This window comes from Cydia fagiglandana, chromosome 3 (genome assembly GCF_963556715.1).
Source record: "Cydia fagiglandana chromosome 3, ilCydFagi1.1, whole genome shotgun sequence".
Classification (NCBI taxonomy): domain Eukaryota; kingdom Metazoa; phylum Arthropoda; class Insecta; order Lepidoptera; family Tortricidae; genus Cydia; species Cydia fagiglandana.
Genome location: NC_085934.1, coordinates 15665616 through 15687171, shown reverse-complemented (window position 1 = coordinate 15687171; position 21556 = coordinate 15665616). Strand labels below are relative to the sequence as shown.

Sequence of the window (21556 nt, the reverse complement as noted above, 5' to 3'; positions counted from 1 at the left end):
TTAGAATTAATATGTACAATTATCAATAACAAGTCTTATAAAAAGGTCACAAACCATAAATACGTACGTGTCAAAAGTTAAAACTATGCCTTATAGTCTACGCTAAAGTTGAGACTGGTTTTTGTAGCTAGTCTTTATATGTAACTTTGAAGTAAATGCTAACTTAAAATTTATCGTTTACAAAATTTCACGCTTTTTTCTGGAAAGCAAAAGCGCTAAGTTTCGACTGTTTGGGCGCACTTGTTATAGGGGTATCTGCACCATTCAATTCATCGCCGAGTTTCCTCTTTTGGCCGCTTTCTGAAGTCCCATTGACGGCACCGTTTTTACCTTGAAGAGTCTTGAAGGTTTTAATGCCAAGGCGGCTAAGCTCCGATGGAGTCATCTCGGGATTTTGTGATTCTAAATTGGATTTGTTTCTTGAGAACCAGTCTACGAATGTTTCGCCGTCTTGAATTGTTGATGGCTGGAATTTTATGATATTTAAAGTTTAAATGATACAGCACCTCTCTGTCAAGTTTACGAACAGCGCAGCGTATCAAAAATAGTTATGCATATAGAAACTAAAAGGTCTTAGTATATTCTGCTACTCCCAAGACCGTACATGAAAAAGCGGCAATTCAATTTCAATCAATAGTGTAAGAAATAAGGTTCAATTTCTATGATTACAAAATCGAATACAACGAGTCCCACGGATGCGATAACCAGTCGACGAAGAGAATCAAATATCAGATAATAATTTAAAAATACCGTTTTAAAGGCAACTTGCTTATGCAAGTCCGTGAAAAAAAGGCGCGAAATTTAAAGTTTGTACGGGAGGAATGATACTACGCCCATAAATTATACAAACATGCTGCGTTTTTCTACACAAAGCTGTCTTGCCGGATATGATCGTACTTACGTCAGTATTTTCCGATGATTCCGTGGAGTGCACCTCCACCAGCGTCCTCTCGGTCAAGCTAAGCGGACTCTGCACGTTCTTGGTGGCCTCTTGTTGCTTTCTGAATGGATTCCTGACGCCCGCCGGCGATGATTTAATCGGCTAAGAACATTTAGTTGTGGTAAGAAAGTGTTCGTCGCGAAATTGACAGATTAATGGTGATTCAATTCTTTATAGTGAAATGATGACATGAAACATTTTGGTCGCAACGATTATAACGTGAGGAAATCAAACTTGCTTTTGTATTAAGGCATCGACAACTGTCTCTTGCAAGAAGATATGCATTGCATCTTAGAGAGGATTAAAGACCTTGTCTAATGAGTGTCATGACTGTAATAGATAAAGATGATGAAGGAATGACTTAGGAAAATCTAAAGTGGTCTCATTACGGCCACTTGTAAAAAATATTAGGGGTTTAGTTTGAAAAGTTAATTCTCTGCATTTTTGGTAATACAATTTATTCTTGTAACTACACTAATACATACCACAGGTTTAATAGGTGCAACCGTATCCCCTTTCCTCTCCTTCGCCTTCTGCGGTATAATGAGGCTCGCATTCAGATCCTGATCCGAGTTAGTGACGTCATACGTCTCTTGAGTATCCAATTCATTGAAATGTTTCTGAGCGACATTCATCTTATCGGCATCTCGCTCCCACGTTTCTGCTAAATCGGTTAGTTTGTCGGCTAAATGAACTCGGCCGAGGCGAGAGGCGTATTTGGCAGCGAAAGGTACTAGGCGATCGTCTTTCAGTAACTCCATTAGTTCTAATGCACGTTGTTCGATTTCACTTCGGCAGGCGAGCTGGGAATATCCAAAATATAATTAAGTACATTTATAAAAGACGGTAATTGAGTCGCTTAACTTCAAAGGGAGCGTTCAAGTATTACGTAACGCAATTTTTGTACATTTTTGTCCCCCCCCCCCCATGTAACGCGCCGTAACGTTTTTCTGTACCCCCCGCCCCTAGTAAAACGTTACGTAACCACCAAGTGTCCATTTTTTTTTACCTAAAGGCCACAATTATGTGGCGTAAAGTACCGGAAAGTCGCCAAAATACCTTTGTTATTGTTGAAATGTCTAAAATATTGAGAAATATCACGTTTTAAAAAATGCGTGAGAGAATCTCTCTACGCGACCGTTCTGAAAGGTTAAAAAACAATCTTAATCGCGTAGTTCAAACCCCAGCCCCTCCCGCCCCTGTAACGCATCGTAACGTATTGTAAAAACAAGACTCCCCCTCCCCCCAAATTCGTTACGTAATACTTGAACGCTCCCAAACTCGGTTAAATCCAGATGTCAGATTATGCGATTTTGGTATAAAGAAAAGGTAATACCTAGGATAGATATGCGATTTTGGTATAAAGAAAAGGTAATACCTAGGATAGATATTTGCTGAGAGGGTCGAATGTATCTACTCGATTATGAAGTTAAGCGACACAATTACACTCGTCTTTTGATTACACCCCTATCTTCCGGACAGTTTATTCTGCTTTTGGTATAGCTATAAACAAATACTCACCTTTAAGGTAACAAAACTCAAAACTGAATCAAGAGCGAAGCGACGGATTTATTACGTGCCACATGAAAAACGTTAGGATGTTACTGAACCGCGAATTATATCATATATCACACTTCTAGTATAAAAGCTGCATGACATTTTTATTTTTGTTTAACCGATTCGTTGAGTGTTCCACTTTCGAAAACTTTTGGCTGTGGCGCGGAACAATAATTTCATGACACGGCAGCCATGCCATGCGCCATAGAATATGATGACACTCCTGCCGTGTCATACGCCACACGTAAAAAACATTGATGACACGACAGGCGTGTCATCAGCCCCGAATCGGTTAAAAAAAGCTGTTTTAGCTGACATTTCAAATCAGGAATAAAATATACCCCTTATATGTATAGAGAGACCACTATTTTGTGTAGGTACAAACAGCAACACTCCTACCTGTACATCGTTGGACCATATTACAAAAGGCATAAGGTCCACCGATGTACAGTTAACAGTGTGGGCGATGGTACTCACCGCAAATAGCTTAAGCGCGGCTTCTCTAGCCGTCTTTATGTTAACGTCGGCGCTGGTGTGCGCCCATCTCACGAGTTGCTCCTCACACTGCCCTTTCTCGGTGTCCAACTCGCATAGCGGTATCTACAATAATACACATTAAATACTAGTGGCTCTTGTAGACCTCGAGATAAGATTCGTAGGCTTAAAAAAATTAAAAACAAAAAATACTTTACAATGATTTTTATGCCAATTTCCAGCATTATGAATATTTTCCAGGAAACGTAACTACAGAAAAATTCTATCTACTGAACCTTCTCACAAAACTTCACGAGAATCGGTTAAGCATTGCGACCTGTAGAAAACATCTCGACATACGAAAGCATTTTATCCGAGTCAAAACGGTGACCTTCGCTAACTCTTCGGTCGATTATTACACGTAATTGTAAATGAGGTATGATGAATACTAATTCAAAATACACAGGTACGATATAAACACTATAATGTTTACTCTATCGGTATTAATGCCTGATGAAAAGGGTTACACCCCAAAGCTATGCAATAGTTTTTTTTCGAAAGAGTTATCATTTTAAGAAAACGCCTTTACCATTTTTTCTTTATAAAAATTGTCAAGTTACTAAGAACAGCGTGTTGTACAGTCGCCATGAGATATATCGGAGCGGCCAAGGTGTTCACAATATCTTAACAAGCCTCTTAACGCCTTGACAATAGAGGCGTGCTCAGATATTTGTGAGCACCTTGGCCGCTCCGATATATATGATGGCGACTGTAAATGGATAATACCTGAATGGCTAACTCCGTAACGATGGGCTTGGGTATCGTCGGAGGGAATGACGTGCCTCTGCACAGGATGGCGCGGACCGTTTGAGTAGGCTCACTGATCTGCAAACCAAATAAAGGAAAAGACATATTTTAAATAAAGGTATTACCATCCACCTGTCCAATGTCATTGAGTCTTACTCCCACTAAGCAAAATGTGAGACACAATACACATTGGACAAAGAAATTGGATAGGTGGAATACCACCCTAAAGTACATTCTAAACGGCGAACAGAATTCGATCAGGAACAAACTTAAATTCAATAAGTTTGCATTCTATTTTAAACCATATATAAAAAGCATTTAGGTCGTAATTTCACCGATCAAAAGGATAAATTTTGGGCTTATGACTTATGTCAACATACGTATTAGCCCTAATATATGTCCATTGCAATATTTCATAGTTCCTCCTCTAGGATGCGTGTTCGTATCACAGATTAGCACCAACCGCCCTTTTTTACATTCTTAAATTTCAATCCTTATTCGAACAGACTTAGATTCTCATTTCTGGTCACATTTTTGCTCCGTAGTCGACACATAAACATTTTTTTTGTGTAATACCTGGCGTGGCTCACTCCGCGATTTCGTCGCGTCGCTACAAGTACATACGGCCCACACCAATTTTGGTGTCTAGCAGTAGTGGTTGCCGCGCATCGCTACTGAACGGACACCAGCTCGCGCTTGCGCCACCTTGCGGCCATATCTGTCATAATAGACGCGTTTAGAGAGTGAACCTTCAGACATCTGTACCTAGTACTATTATTTATTCTGTGGTAATACTTACCGATACAACGAACCACGAATCCGAAGCTCCCCTAGAATGCGTGTTAGTATCGCAGATGGGCATCCATACACCGCTCGAGATGTCGTAGAGCCTCAATATACCGATATTGTCGTATGCACACGGTGACCCCACGTCTGTGGTGCCGATCCATGCTAGTTTGGCACTTGGGGTTAGAGGCACAGGGACTGTTTTGCTGCGGATTTGGCGGCCTGGGACATGAATATTTAATACGAATTTAACGCAAATGTAATTATAGTTTGGCAAGAGTGGTTTTTCAATGAAGCGTAGGCAGAAATAATCTAGCTAACCTCAAAAAGAAAAATAACGTCGTTGCGCTTACCAAATCTTACGTGTGCGAGATATTCATCAAATGAATTAATACCTTATGTATTTTGTTGCTAGGTAACAATTTGTCAATCAAAAATCGAACACATATCAGCTTTGAAAAGCGCAACGACGATAAGTAAAGATTTTTTCCTCTACTGTTACTTATAAAATTTGTATACCTGACTATACATGAAAAATTCAAACTTGAGGTTTAAAACAATCAGAAATGTCGCCTTATGAACAATATAAGTATTAGAAGTGTTTCCACAGAGATCAATTGTTAATCGACACTACGTCAACCAGTTGATTCAACTGGTCGAATCTGATGGATTCAATAATAATAATACAATGTTTTAATACTGTAGTCTATGCTTAAACTAGGCATTATTGGGAAACTACGTATCCAGACCCGGACCCGGTGGACCCGGGTATGTCCTTAAACTACGTCCAAGACCACCGGTGGACGGGCAGCAGCGTCCCTCAAATTCGGTGTACTCGACTGCGATCGCCAACCCGCCTGCCAAGCTCGGCATTCACCCCCCCATAAAAGGGGGAGGCCTATGTTCAGCAGTGGACGTCTTATGGCTGAGATGATGATGATGATGCTTTTAGAGTGCTTGTTCATCCAGAGCTGGATTTTTGGCTGATTCACAGTTATATTTACGTCGAAAAATATAAAGTAATAATTTTCGCATTACCATTCATAGCCACGATGTCCATGGCGAGATGTTGGTCGGTGACCCCCGGGTCGGTGGAATGGTACACGGAGAACACTGTTGTGTTAAACGCCGCGAGTGACACCACGGGGCCAGATAGCGATATAACCTGTAAAAAATGTGCATGCTTCTAATGAAACTGAATTGAAAACCTGTGAAATTCTTAGCTAATATAGTTTAAAATTAAATCCAGTATAGATATACATACTTAGGTATTATACGTGCAAGCGCAACGGATCAGACTTTGAGTATAGGAGACAAGCAACAAAGGCTTAATTAACCCTTTAGTGCCACGAACGCGATATAATATATACGCGTATATCGTACACGGGATTTCATAAAAAAATAATGCAAAATCATAAAACCCTATATTTTGACATTTAAAACTACCGGGATTCGAGATATTAAACAACTAGTCAATAGATAGACCTGTCTCTGCGTGCCCATCGGCGTGAACAGCCGCAGCAACCTCGCGTTAGTCGCACACGCGACGACGTAGCTGCCCGCCGTGACGCACAGGATCTCCTCGGTATCGGGCATGGAAACGTTCCACTCCTTGCTGCTGCCGACCAGCGATACGCACTATATCTTACTGCTATCTCAGGCTTGAACAACTGGTTAATAAACAGACCTGCCTCTGCGTGCCCATCGGCGTGAACAGCCGCAGCAACCTCGCGTTAGTCGCACACGCGACGACGTCGCTGCCCGCCGTGACGCACAGGATCTCCTCGGTATCGGGCATGGAAACGCTCCACTCTTTGCTGCTGCCGACCAGCGATATGCACTCTATCTTACTGCTAACTCAGGATTTAACAACTAGTCAATAGACAGACCTGTCTCTGCGTGCCCATCGGCGTGAACAGCCGCAGCAACCTCGCGTTAGTCGCACACGCGACGACGTCGCTGCCCGCCGTGACGCACAGGATCTCCTCGGTATCGGGCATGGAAACGCTCCACTCTTTGCTGCTGCCGACCAGCGATATGCACTCTATCTTACTGCTAACTCAAGATTGAACAACTAGTCAATAGACAGACCTGTCTCTGCGTGCCCATCGGCGTGAACAGCCGCAGCAACCTCGCGTTAGTCGCACACGCAACGACGTCGCTGCCCGCCGTGACGCACAGGATCTCACCGGTATCGGGCATGGAAACGTTCCACTCCTTGCTGCTACCGACCAGCGATACGCACTCTATCTTACGCTATCTCACGGTTGAACAACTGGTCAATAGACAGACCTGTCTCTGCGTGCCCATCGGCGTGAACAGCCGCAGCAACCTCGCGTTAGTCGCACACGCGACGACGTCGCTGCCCGCCGTGACGCACAGGATCTCCTCGGTATTGGGCATGGAAACGCTCCACTCCTTGCTGCTACCGACCAGCGATACGCACTCTATCTTACGCTATCTCACGGTTGAACAACTGGTCAATAGACAGACCTGTCTCTGCGTGCCCATCGGCGTGAACAGCCGCAGCAACCTCGCGTTAGTCGCACACGCGACGACGTCGCTGCCCGCCGTGACGCACAGGATCTCCTCGGTATCGGGCATGGAAACGCTCCACTCCTTGCTGCTGCCGACCAGCGATATGCATACTAGTTTGCTGTAAGATATAGATATTTTTTTAGTAGATTAGCTATTGCGTAGTCTATCTATAATAATCACCATTAAAATCTTGTACATGTCTTATTCAACATAGGAGTTGGCATTACACACAATTCCGATGTTCCGGAAAGGTCATACATGATAAAGGATTTGATTGTATAATCATCTTTTTCAAAGTTGCAAGCCTAACTCTGGTACCAACTTTTTTTTTTATTACCGGCACTTGTAGTCTGTATCTTTAGGTATTTAAATAAAAGTAAATAAACAATTTTGACATTTTCGGGTAGTTATAAGATTTATTGGTTAACCAACCAAATACAAAACCGCCTAGATATGTCACTAAACGACCTGACTTTAACCTACGTTATTTGATCGTGTAATGTTTTCATCTAACCTCAACTGCACCTCTAGCACAACTGGCCGCGACAGGCGCGAGAAGTGACAGATCGGCGCGACTTGGCAGCTTGTCGCGTGTTGGCAGCACAACTCACGCGCGAGAACCGCGACAAACTCGCGATCAGGTGTCACTGTCAGAAAATGACAACGATCGCGACTTTGAACTAAAATCCGTAGCACAACTGCCTATTTAGAGGCAAAATGGTCAGGTAAAAATAACCTCATCCTAAATCCAGCTAAATCCCAGTACATAATACTAGGAAACAAGTGGCAATGCTTAAAAATAAAGGAACAAAACCCCAGAGTATCGATAGGGACGGCGCCGGTCACGCAAGTAGACAGCAAAAAACCTCGGGTTAGTCATGGATGGACAACTGAGATATATTGAACATGTAAATACTAAAGTCAGAAATGCCTTTTACCGATTAAAAATACTGTACAGAATTCGCAAATATCTCTCAGAAAAAGTTACCCTTTAACTACGCAGACATAGTATATGGACCCAGGCTATTAGCAGATACAAAAAAATACATACAACGCATTCAAAATGCGTGTACCCGTTTCTGCTATGAAATTCCCAGACGAGCGCATATTACTCCTTACCTAAACGACAAGGCCAAACTAAATATGACAAACAGGAGGACAATGCATTTGGCCTGTGCAGTACGAAAAATATTAGAGTATGAGAAGCCCCGTTACCTATTCGAGAAGCTGAAATGGGTTAACGACACCCGGTCCAGGTTGCTAAGAGGATGCACCAAGCTAGCGACACCCCAACACAAGACTGCCTTCTTTAGAGGGAGCTTCAAATTTGCAGCTGCAAAGGTCTGGAACGACCTTCCCCCACCCCTGCGGGAACCCATGGCCTTTGTAAAGTACAAGCGGTTAGTCCGAAGACACTTGCTAGACATGCAGAGCAAATTTTAGGTTCCCCAGACGGCACACCTCTCTCTTTTTCGTACTACTCTCATACACACACACACACACACACACACACACACACACACACGCACACGCACACGCACACACACACACACACACACACAGTATTGAGAGTAGCCAGTGCCTTCCGCACGGTGTCTGAGGAAGCGGTTTGTGTCATAGCTGGAATGCTGCCTATCGCTGTGCTAGCCAAGGAAAGACAAGCGCTTTACAGACGACGGAAGTCATCTACGTCGAGCCCTGATGAACTGAGAACTGAAGAGCGGCAACGCAGCATACGTCGATGGCAAACACAGTGGGATACCGGGCAGGTGGGCAGGGCAGGGCAACAACGGGCAGGTGGACATATCGTCTTATTCCACAGGTAAATGTCTGGCTGAGTCGGAACCATGGTGAAGTCAACTACTATTTGACACAGATGATTTCGGGTCATGGCTGCTTTCGGGCGTATCTTCATCGTTTCAAACATGATGACTCTCCGGAGTGCCCGACTTGTCCTGGAGTTGTTGAAGACGCGGAGCACGTGTTCTTTGCGTGTCCCAGTTTCAACCTGGTACGAAATGCTCTGGAGACTGTCCTTAAACAAACGATTGAACCAGAGACATTAATAGGAGCAATGCTAACATCAAAGACGGCCTGGGACGCGACGAACGTTTTTGCAACAAAAGTTCTACAAGACTTGCGTTCGACAGAAAGAGAGAGAGCCAGAAGGAAAGAAGTAGCGACTTCAAGCATATAAAGGAAAAGCTATTGCTATACCCTCTCCCCACGAAGTAATGCCTAGCGGTGGATCCCGTGGGGAAAGCAGAGGCCGGAGACAGAGGAGGTTTTTTAGTCGGTATTGAACATCTGAGTCCGACATACCGGGCATAGTCCTGATGATACGCAAACGTATTTTTCCACCTCTATAAAGAAAAAAAAAAAACACACACACACACGCATAGGTATAGACATGCATACACACGTATATATATCTATACATACACCTGGCACTTTATTTATTTATTTCTTCTCTTTTATACTGTTTTTTTTTTACTGATTATTGTGGCACTAATATTGTTTTCTTTTTTTTATAAGTACATTCTTAATATTAATATATTTTTTTTTTCTATTTTTTAATCCAGATTGTTAAAAATTGTAATGTGATCTTTCTCTTTTCTTTTTGTACTTACCTATTGATTTACCTACAAGCACCACCAGAATTTGTTGTTTGTTTGTTTGTGACCGACACAACTCAAAGGCTCGGTCTGAAAACCAGCGCTGAGCCACCGGCACAGCACATGCTGAGACTGAGACCTATTGCCTCACAATAATTGTTAAGATTAATTATTAAGTACGTATGTATTAGTTAGTAAGTCTTTCTTTTGTGGCAATAAAATATTTGAAGTTTGAAGTTTGAAAATATTCTCTCGTCTTTATGTCAATCCGCGAGTCGAAGTTTACGCGACTTTATAACGCGACTCGCTCTCGCGGGTGGTTTGCTTGTACTTTTTTAACTAAACTCATGATAATTATAACTTAAAAACAAGTTTCATATATTATGTAGTAATTAAACAAATTATATTATATAATTTGTATAATTACTTATTGCCCTAAGGAATAAGGAAGTGTGGAACAATCACTAAATGCGCTTTACGCACTCTTATATCGATGATTATGCACGGTGATACCTACAAGTACCACAACACACCCATCATGTTTACAACTTTAATTTCAAACAGCTAGCTTGTAGGTACTCAATTAAGTAAATAGTAGTAATAGTAATATGTAAATAAATAAATATTATAGGACATTTTTACACAAATTGACTAAGCCCCACGGTAAGCTCAAGAAGGCTTGTGTTGTGGGTACTCAGACAACGATATATATAATATATAAATACTTAAATACATAGAAAATAACCATGACTCAGGAACAAATATCTGTATCATCATACAAATATATGCCCTTACCAGGATTCGAACCCGGGACCATCGGCTTCATAGGCAGGGTCACTACCCACTAGGCCAGACTGGTCGTGGTGGTGGTGGTGGATATGTAGGATTTTTAAATTTCAATTCATGTTCGTAAGTTTATAAAAGTAATCCTAAGACTTCCTTATACAAAACTTTCATCAACCTAACAACGGAGCCCGCTTGCTTGTACATAAACGAAGCCGATGAGGTGGGTAGGTACAAATGTTCAAAACAAACTATCCAACTTATTAAGTAAGCCTTAGTCTTAGTAGTAATATTTAGGATCACGGTTAGATGTCTAATTTCAACAATCTCTTACTATTTAGGTACCGTTTGGAACCTTCCTCGACTTCAACAAAAAATACCTACATGTGGCCTGTGCCCGCAGCAACGTACTGTAACAGAATGATGTAATACGTGGCTATAACAGGATCATGTCCGGCTCAAAATCATGCTTTGTATGAAATATTATCAGTCATCACCCACTAAACCATTCCATCCCCTGCCAACACCATACCGTGACGTGACTGGACCGAGCCGACCAACAATATTTTGAAGGAGTCGTTACGCTCATGTCATAGTCTGCGTAGCATAGGTACGGTTATCATGGCTTGCTTAAGGAGCCATTTGAGGGTAGGTATTGTTTACTTTTATTTAAATATCTAAATTCTAAAGATACAGAGTATAGTTCGGAATATGACTAACTACAATGGCAACTAATGCATCATAAGATACAATTCAAATTGCCAGTGAAAAAGTTTTTATTGAATCATTAAAACATTATTTCCATAAATCTGATTTGTCACAACAATGACATAAAAGAAAATATAAATTAATATTAGTTATAGAAATACCCATTTGCAAGGAAAATTCACCCTCATCTTCGCAAATCATTCATAATTATTAACCTTGAGATGAATGCAGTGTTTCCCATTTTATGCATTCTTAAGGAAAATAACAACTAATCCAACTTAGGTATGCATTATATAATTTATATAGACGTTTTTTTAACGTAATTAAAATTATAATTATATAATTATTATTGTATTTTAATTATATTGTAACATCCCCATACTGTATCAATGCAAATAAATAATTTCTTATTTCTGATTTTATATGTGGCTAAAAAATAACTGCATTCCCGTTGCCAGGGAGGTTTTGGTATTATACTGAACAACTTTTACTATGGGGACAACACCAAAATGGCGAAAATAAAATGGCTGTTTCATACATTTTGTCTGGACCATTTTCTATTATAGGGTAATTTGTTTTGTGCTATTTCGGAGTTCGTCCTATTATAAAAGTTGCTCAGTATAATCCCAAAACCTCCCTGGCAATGGGCAATTTTTTATTTAACTAGAGTGCCATATATGTCCAGATAGCTAAAAAGCTGTGTTGCGTGTGACTCTAGTTAATAATGTAAAACATGGAAGATATTTCGATTAGACGAAATTATCCCGCAGCACAGAATAAATAATACTACTAGGTACAGAAGACTCACTCTCTAACAAAACGCGTCTGTTACGATCAGGGCAGATATGGCCGCTAGGTGGCGACAGCGCCATGCGCGGCTTATGGCTAGCCACCAAAATTGGTGTGGAACGGATGTACTTTTAGCTACCTGTAACAAAGCGACGAAATCGCGGAGTGAGCAACGCCTGCCCGCAGTCGAAAATGCCCCGCTGCAACTTCTAACTTACCTAGGCGTTTCGCAGGCCAACACCAGCACGCTCGCAGACAGGCTGGCCATGGTGTGGTTGAGGTAGTTGTTGAGATTGATCCCGTGGTGGAGGTTGGTGTCGTGGAACTCTACGTCGATGGTCGACTCGCCGTTCTCCTGCGTGTGGCAACGGACTATGCCGATGTCGTTCCAGCACATGTATCTGGAATGGTAAAAACCATATGCAGTTAACAACATAATTTTAAGCTTTATAATAAATTAAAGGTTTTTTGAAGTACAATGAGCTGCGAATTTGCGTGGAGAAATTATGAATGAATTCATTCATAGTCGCCATGCACTTTTGCGGCTGATGGTACAAGGTGGTGAGTAACTTTGTGAACACCAATCTAATTTGTATGTGCCGTGCCGCAACACGGGTCTTGACTCGTCTTCATTTCTCACTGTCTCCGACCCCAACGTTTCATTCTTGAGCTTCTCTAACGATATTGCGTTGTCTTCGTCATCACTATTGTAGTATCTTAGATATATATTAACAGTTCTCGTACCTATGTTCAAGGTGTCCCGGGGTCGCAGAAGGCTGGAACGGCGCCTGCGGCGGCACCGTGGTCGCCGCCGGCTCGTGCCGCGACACGGGTCTTGACTCGTCTTCATCTCTCTGTCCCCAACCCTAGCGTTTCATTCTTGAGCTTCTCTAGCGATATCGCGTTGTCTTCGTCATCACCATTGTAGTATCTTACTTATACATAATTAACAGTTCTCGTACCTATGTTCCAGGTGTCCCGGGGTCGCAGAAGGCTGGAACGGCGCCTGCGGCGGCACCGTGGTCGCCGCCGGCTCGTGTCGCGACACGGGTCTTGACTCGTCTTCGTCTCTCACTGTCCCCAACCCTAGCGTTTCATTCTTGAGCTTCTCTAGCGATATAGCGTTGTCATCGTCGTCACTGTTGTAGTTTTCGATCAAATTGTCTAAGTCATTGTCTGAAATAAGAAATCATTAGTATTAAAACGTGAAGTGAAGGTTGGCTGTTAATAAGGACAATTTTGTAACTGGGTCCACTTCTTTATTCCCTTATAGTTTTGCTCAATTTGGTGATTTATAATTATATACATTCTGCGACAGACAGAAAGAGGTGGCGGCAAATTGTCAAAGGGAAGCTGTTCCCTAGAAGTGGCCACAACCCTCGGTGATGAGGAAACCGATGCAAGGAGGCGGAAGGAGTTTATAATTATAAACCTACCATCATCAGCTCTCTCCACCATTTCAACATCGTCAGGCGCATCAGCATCAGCCTTGCTGTCCTTGCCATAGCAATTCATCAGTGCACCCAGCTGCCCCGACACATCGCAATACGCCAACACACCATTTCCTGAGAGAAAAATAGTTTAGATACATACAATATTATACAGGATACACAGAGACTTATTGGTCTAAGAAAATAATCGTACTTCAAATTCGACTGCTGAGTTAGATGGCGCTCCGGCTCAATACATTATGGCGTACAATAAAACAGATGATGAATGTACTCATTGTACGCAGTAACCCATAAACGCTTACTAAAATTGACAAGCTGATAATAATCATTTGTCCCTTGCCATGATACCAATATACATCGGAAAGGGACAAACGATTATTATCAGCTTGTGAACTTTAGTAAACGTTTATGAATAAGGGGGTAAGTCGTGGACAGACGCAAATGTATATGCAGCATAACTGTTAGCTTACCACCCCTGTTTACAAATATGTATGGAATGTATATATATGTAATCCAAGACCTTGCCCGAAAACGCGCAAAGAGGCACAATCCACCTGATGATGCCGACATGGTTCCCAGCTTCACCTGCCACAAATGCGGTCGCAAATGCCGGTCCCGCATTGGCTTATACAGCCACGAGAGACGTTGTTCCTCGCTTACAGACGCTGAATTCATGACGCCTGAATGATGAATGATGGAATGTATGTCTACTAAGAGCATAATAAGTTTTATATACCTTTAGGGTTCCATGCCATCGCTGTAATATTATGTGATGTGGGATGCTCAATGACGCCCATGCAAGTACCAGACTGCACTTCCCACACCGCTATCTGCCCGGCTATGGTGCTTGCCGCCAAATATTGACCACATGGTGAAAAGCGACATTGGGATATTGCACATTTTATCTGAAATATACAATTGCAATACTAACTAACAAATCTAACAATCGCAAGTTCAAATCGTAGAAAAAATCTGGCTTAAGTAGCAGGGGCGGCGCGTCAAACATATCCGTAGGCAAGCCGGGGCTAATTTGGCTTACATATTTCTTTTACAGCTCAAACGTCCAAAAACAGGCAAGCCGGTGGGAATCGGCTTTAATGGACGCGCCGCCACTGTTAAGTAGGTTCCTTTATAATCCAATATATTATTGGAAAGAGTGAACAATTACGTATTCCAGTGTAATTTGTGCACAAAGTCCATTGAATTGTATGGAGGTCCCACCTGCCCCTATGCCTCTTCCTCAGGTAGAAAACCATCAGACTTTGTTCAATATTTACCAATTACAATAACAATTTATTGCAAAATGAAAGACTGCATTAACCTCTAAGATCGACCATATAAAGTTTTCAATTATTTAACTTGAACCTTATTTGATAAGTAAATTAGAACGAATTTCGTTTGTCTTAATAAAGAATGAAACAAAAGAAATGCTACTTTATTTGGTTCATGGAAGGTTCAAATTGTCGGGTGACAAGCAAAACTCACTTGCTAAGTACTATCAAAAAATTAAAGTAACAATGCACTTTATTACACTTGTAACACGGTTTATTGTCCAATAATTTCAATGATGTTAGTTGACTTTTGCTTGTCACCCGACGAAATTAGGTTGCACGAATATGTGCATTGTAATGTACATTTAGTCTCAGGTTAGTGAAATAATACTAACTGAGCTGTGTGTGAATGTCATCCGTTGTCCCCAAGTCTCATACTCCAATAAGGTCACTTCCCTGTTGTTGGGGTAAGCCAGGTACCTGCCCTCAGATGGCTCAAAATCCATGCGACCTGCAATATGTTGTGTGTGATATTAACTTCTTACTGAGGCTAAATAATGAACCTTCAATAGTTTACATCAGGGATGTTGCGGATATTCGCATCCGCATCCGCGGAACATCCGCATTATTTTCAACATCCGCATCTGCATCCGCATCCGCATAAAAACGATGCGGAGCATCCGCATTATGCGGATGTCGACCAAGTTGGTAACAGGAACGTGTTAGTGGTGGTTTTTTAAGTACCAAATCTTGACATCCGCATCCGCGGATGTGAGGCTTTAAATATCCGCATCCGCAGATGTCAATAAATCCCTGGTTTACATATAAAGATCTTTACAATTCAATTCAATATCTTTAATGTCAAAAACACATGTCAAAATATACAATACAAAATTAAATTAAAAATACATAACTGATACAAAATAATATAATTGGTAAGAGTATGGCGAGTAAAGTGGAGTAAAGCTTGACATAATGTACAGGCTTTTAATATCTGTCTGATTTTATTTACTGAATTAGATGCATAAAAATGAGAAGCAGAAGTAAAATACAACTTATATGACTCGCCTGGGAAACCTAATAATGGTACTTGATAGGCATTACTTTCCTAATTATGCTTGTACTTACATACAACTTTAGCAGAATAAAATGTATTAATTTTAGGAACACAAGCTATTTCTTTGACCATTTTCTGTGTGTCAATGTCCCATATCCTCAACATGCCGTCCCCACAAGATGTGGCCGAATATTTCATTTGTGGACACAGCGCTATACTGAGGACTGGGCCTTTGTGTTCAGACATCACAAATAAAGGAGCACCTCCTTCTGGACTACATATTTTTGCTTCCATATTTTCTGATGTACAGCCCAAAGCCTAAAAGTAGCAAAATATACAATCAGCAGTTCCATAGACTTAAATGCTTGGTAAATAATCACAAGAAATTTGTAGTCCAACTCACCTCAATTTTAGTGCTTGTCATAATTTGTGTTACCGATGCAGTAAATCTAGTGACAATACCGTCTTTGTCGAAAGCCGGGAATGTGTAAGCTTGTACAGCATGATTATCAGTAGCCACATACAGCCTCTTGTCTTTAAAACACACCGCTGTCGCGCTCTCTCCAACGCAATGGGAGTTAGGATCGTCGTCTTCAATGTCAACCCATATTCGAACATCTCCGTCATTGCCGCAAGTAATTATATGCCTGAAGAGTAAATATATTTGTTTATAATCTGTTAGACCTTCATGGTTTACTTAGATATCGATGACTAGAGGAATGTCACATTTGAGTTTAGTTGACTTATTGATTTAGCTATCAAATAAAGCACGTATATATTTCTATATTATTATTTAATGTAATTAGAGATACAACAGAATGGCGACGAGTTATGATCGAATAAAATAAAAATACAATAATTCCACGCGAAGTTATATCCGCGGTACCTCAAACTACAGCTAGTTGACTAATTCCTTTACAATGGAAAAGCTAGCAGAAGTGCTCGCCGAGATGATGGAAACCATGAAAGGTATGCAAAGCCAACAAATAATTTTGCAAAACGCATTGCTTAACCAAAGCGCAAATACAAAACCAGTAAGCGGAATTACACTCCAACCTTACGATGAATTACACGAAACATTCGATAGTTATTTACAACGGCTACAAAATTACATTACTCTTAAAGGCGTTACGGATGCAAATATAAAGTTACAAATTTTCTTAAACTGCATCGGGCCGAAATACTACCAAGTGTTGAAAAATATAACAGCGCCGAATACACCTGAATCAAAGTCTTACGACGATCTAGTAAAGATATTGAAAAATCAAATTGCACCCGAACCCGGTGAAGTAGCACAACAACACAAGTTTTGCCTGAGATTACAGCATGAAGGTGAAAGTATTGCCAATTATGTAGCCGGACTCAAAGAAATAGGAGGTAAATGCAATTTCATCTGCCACAATTGCAACAAAACAACATTTGACACACACCTACGTGTCCAATTCATACGCGGACTACGAAGCTCTGAAATTAAAGAAAAACTGCTACAAGAATCTCCTGATACAAAGTTTGATGACATAATCAAGATTGCCTTGGCTATAGAAACATCCAAATCTGAAACGAAAGAAATGGGACAAGAAATAGAGCCTAACATAAACAAAATATCAATAAAGAATAGATACAGAAACAGTACATACAATGGTAATACAAGTACATACAATGAAAACAGAAATACATATAAAAGAGATGCGAATACACAAAATGAAAATAAAAATACATACAACGGAAATAATAATACGAAGGATAACATCACTTGCTTCCGATGCGGAAAAGAAAACCACAAAGCTAATCAATGTAAACTGAGAAATAAATTATACTGCAAGAAATGTTACACCAAGGGACATGTACAGTCAGTCTGTTTCCAAGAACAAAAACAACTTCATATGGATAGTGACCTATCATACTACGAAAGTGAAGAAGAAATATACGAAATAAAGAAAATACATAATAACTCATCTACAGACAAATTCAACATTACACTTCAGATAAATGGAAAAATGCACACTATTGAAATGGATACGGGAGCTGCAGTTACTACATGCTCTAAAGAATACTTTGAAAAGAATTTTAAAAACGTGAAACTACAAAATACACATATAAAGCTACGTGCATACAACAAACAAATAATGGAACCTATTGGAATATGCAAAGTCAAAATCCTATACAAAAATAAAGAGATTGTTGGAAGAATATTCGTAATCAATGATGACGTAGACACAGTCGTTGGAAGAGAATGGTTGAGAGCGTTAAATATAGACTTTGACATAAAAACAATTACGGAAGAAGATGTTACAGAGAAAGAATTTAAAGATAAACTGAACAAATTATTACAAGATCATGAAGAGCTATTTTCGGAAAAAGTGGGAGAAATTAAAAACTTTAAAGTTGCGTTTAAGTTAAAAGATGGTACTATACCTATATTTCTGAAGCCACGTCCAGTACCATTTGCTCTTAAAGACAAGGTTGAAGCCGAAATAGACCGATTAGAAGAAGAAGGGATAATAGAAAAAGTAACGTATTCTCAGTGGGGCACACCAGTAGTTCCGGTGATAAAACCAACTGGGAAGGTACGCTTATGCGCAGACTTTAGAGCTACATTAAATAAAAACCTGGAAGATGACAACTATCCGATCCCTAGAATAGAAGAGGTATTTTCGAAACTTAGCGGCGGGAAATACTTTTGCACGCTAGACATTAATCAGGCGTATTTACATATGACGACGAATGAAGAAACAGCCGCAATGCAAGCTATTAGTACATGCAAAGGCACCTACAAGGTGAAGAGGTTAATGTTTGGGGTTAAAATAGCGCCGAACATCTGGCAACGATACATGGACCAAACCCTGCAAGGAATGAAAGGTACAGCCTGTTTTTTCGATGACATTGCCATACAAGGACGCACATATACGGAACTACTACAGAGAATCGAGGCGGTATTCCAAAAATTACAGGAATGCGGATTACATGTAAATAAAAAGAAATGTCAATTTTTCCAAAAGTCAATTACATACTTGGGACACACGATAAATGAAAAAGGCCTTCATCCAATGCAAGATAAGGTAAACGACATTAAAAATAGTACACGACCTACAGACGTATCATCGCTCCGTACTTTTTTGGGGATGATTAATTACTACCAACAATTCATTCCCAATCTTGCTTCAAAACTAAATCCACTTTACAAGCTGTTGCAAAAAGATACCAAGTTTGTATGGTCAAAAGAATGTGATAAGATTTTTAATGAATTGAAGGAAGAGATATGCGGGGATAAAGTATTAATACCATTTCATGCAAATTTACAAGTGACACTTGCCACAGATGCATCACCTACAGGATTTGGAGCGGTTTTATCACACATTATGCCAGACAAGACGGAACGACCTATCGCTTTTGCGTCAAGATCTCTATCTAAAGCAGAAAAAGGGTACAGTCAGCTAGATAAAGAGGCGGCAGCACTGATATGGGGACTTAAGAAATTTTTCCAATACTGCTATGGACGAAAAATTACATTGATCATCGACAATCAACCATTAGCACGAATACTACACCCTGAAAAAGCGGCACCTGCTACTACTGCGATCAGACTAGTACACTATGCAAATTTTTTAGCAGGTTTTGATTATAATATAAAGCTGAGAAAGACGACTGAACATGCAAATGCCGATTATTTTTCAAGACTACCTAATCCTACAGATACAGCAAAAGATACACTTACAGATGATGACGCGTTTTACTTAAATCAAATATCAGAGATGCCAATAACCTTACAAGAAATAAAAGACGCTACAATGAAGGACTCAGAGCTACAAAAGCTTTACATGGACATACAGTCGGGTAGAGACGACCCTAATCGACTTCATGAATTCTCACTGCAAAACGGATGCATTTTCTATGGAATAAGAATTGTCATACCTAAGAAGCTACAACCACAAATATTAAAAGAACTTCATACGGCCCATACAGGTATTGTTAAAATGAAAGCTTTAGCCAGAAGCTACATTTGGTGGAAACATATTGATACGGACATTGAAAATACGGTAAAGAAATGCAAAGTATGTTGTTTGATGCAGAAGAATCCAACCAAAGTACCAGTACATACTTGGGAATATCCGAAAGAGCCATGGAGCCGAGTACACATAGACTATGCCGGACCGTTTATGAACCATTACTTTCTTATTGTTGTGGATGCGTATACAAAGTGGTTAGAAGTAACACCAACAAATTCAATTACATCAACAGCAACAATAAATATTCTTAAAAAGCTATATACAACATTTGGACTACCAATTACGCAAGTTTCAGACAACGGCAGACAGTTCCGGTCAGAAGAAATGCAAAGATTTCTCAAATCAAATGGAATCCAGGCTAAATTTACTGCTCCTTTTCATCCTTCGACGAATGGCCAAGCCGAAAGATATGTACAGACAGTAAAGAGAAAGCTGAAAGCAATGGCAAATGAAGAGGGTACATTACAAGACAAGCTATATAGATTTCTAATGATGTACAGGAAAACACCAAACAGTGCTACGGGTTTGAGCCCAGCAGAAATGATGTTTAAAAGATTATATCGGACAAGGATAGACTTAGTCAAGAGAGTACCAGAGATAAGGATGAAAAATGATAATGACGACAAGATTGTGAAAAAGGAATTCAGAAGAGGTGATAGAGTTCAAATAAGAATGTACGACGACAACAAGTGGAAATTTGGAACAATTACGGAAAGAAAAGGGAAACTTCACTACGAAGTCGAAGTAGAAGGAAAATTACATCAGAGACATACAGATCAAATTAAAAAGACGTCATGTAGCGGTGATGTTCCATACGTCTATTTACCCAGGCCAAGTTCACCTATCACAGAGCCTACACCAAGTCAACCGTATGTGGAAACAACTGCACCCCCAGAACGGGTTAATGATGCACAGAATGTACCGAGCCCAAGTACTAGGCAAAGCGGTGTGTCTGACGTAGGAACCTTACCTATACCCATGGATGTAGCACCAGAACCTCCAACCCTAGATGAGACACAGGCAACTACATTGCCAGATACGGTTGAGAACTCTACAGAGCCCGTGCTACGCCGGAGTACAAGAAATAGAAAAGCACCAACACGTCTCAATCTCTAACCTGACTTTGAATCTATTAACGAGGGAGAGTGTTAGACCTTCATGGTTTACTTAGATATCGATGACTAGAGGAATGTCACATTAGGGTTTAGTTGACTTATTGATTTAGCTATCAAATAAAGCACGTATATATTTCTATATTATTATTTAATGTAATTAGAGATACAACATAATCCAAATATAGTATTAAAACATAAGCAATAGAAATAAAAACTCACTGTCCGTCTTCAGTGTAGCAAACATCCGTATGACCCTCTGCATGAGCATATCTTAGGGGTCTACTATCTATTTTCATTTTTAAGTTTATCTAAATTAATCGCATGTGATTTAATCCGTAATTATTAAACTATTTTAACTTGCACAAAATACATGAACAACCTCAAAACAAATCGACTTAATTTGACTTTGACGTTTCATTTGGCGGGAACATACTTCCATCATTTCAATCTGTTCGAGTAACTGATAAAATCGTTACAATCATTTCGAAATACATGAATTTTGACGTAGTGATTATATTCTCTTTGGTGTGGTTTTCCTTGTAGTCGGCTATAGCCGCGAAAATCGAAGTTCGCAAATTGCGGGAATTTTTCTCTGTCACTCTAATTACGCCTTGATTGGAGTGAAGAAGAAAGATCCCCGCAATTTGCGAATTTCGGT

At 40.3% G+C, this 21556-nt stretch overlaps 1 protein-coding gene across 1 annotated transcript; it reads right to left on the bottom strand.

Moving 5' to 3' along the window:
* Positions 1 to 6: 6 nt before the first annotated feature.
* Positions 7 to 21390, bottom strand: LOC134680209 (WD repeat and HMG-box DNA-binding protein 1-like). Its single transcript, XM_063539296.1, has 16 exons — positions 21118 to 21390; positions 16180 to 16423; positions 15848 to 16094; positions 15115 to 15230; positions 14185 to 14353; positions 13434 to 13562; positions 12960 to 13173; positions 12216 to 12398; positions 6454 to 6616; positions 5603 to 5729; positions 4578 to 4786; positions 3758 to 3856; positions 2975 to 3097; positions 1426 to 1743; positions 902 to 1042; positions 7 to 466 (listed from the first exon to the last, which is right to left on the bottom strand). The coding sequence occupies exons 1-16, from the start codon at positions 21192 to 21194 to the stop codon at positions 188 to 190; spliced, it is 2838 nt and encodes a 945-aa protein (XP_063395366.1). The 5' UTR covers positions 21195 to 21390; the 3' UTR covers positions 7 to 187.
* Between the last annotated feature and the right edge of the window lie 166 nt (positions 21391 to 21556).

What these genes read in the sequence shown, in the direction of transcription:
- LOC134680209 (XM_063539296.1), bottom strand. Translation starts at nt 21,194, where the DNA reads ATGAAAATAGATAGTAGACCCCTAAGATATGCTCATGCAGAGGGTCAT. An exon ending in ATTCGTGGTTCGTTGTATCG is followed by an intron (nt 3,857 to 4,577) that starts GTAAGTATTACC and finishes TTTGGTTTGCAG; the next exon opens with ATCAGTGAGCCTACTCAAAC. An exon ending in AATCATCGGAAAATACTGAC is followed by an intron (nt 467 to 901) that starts GTAAGTACGATC and finishes ATAAAATTCCAG; the next exon opens with CCATCAACAATTCAAGACGG.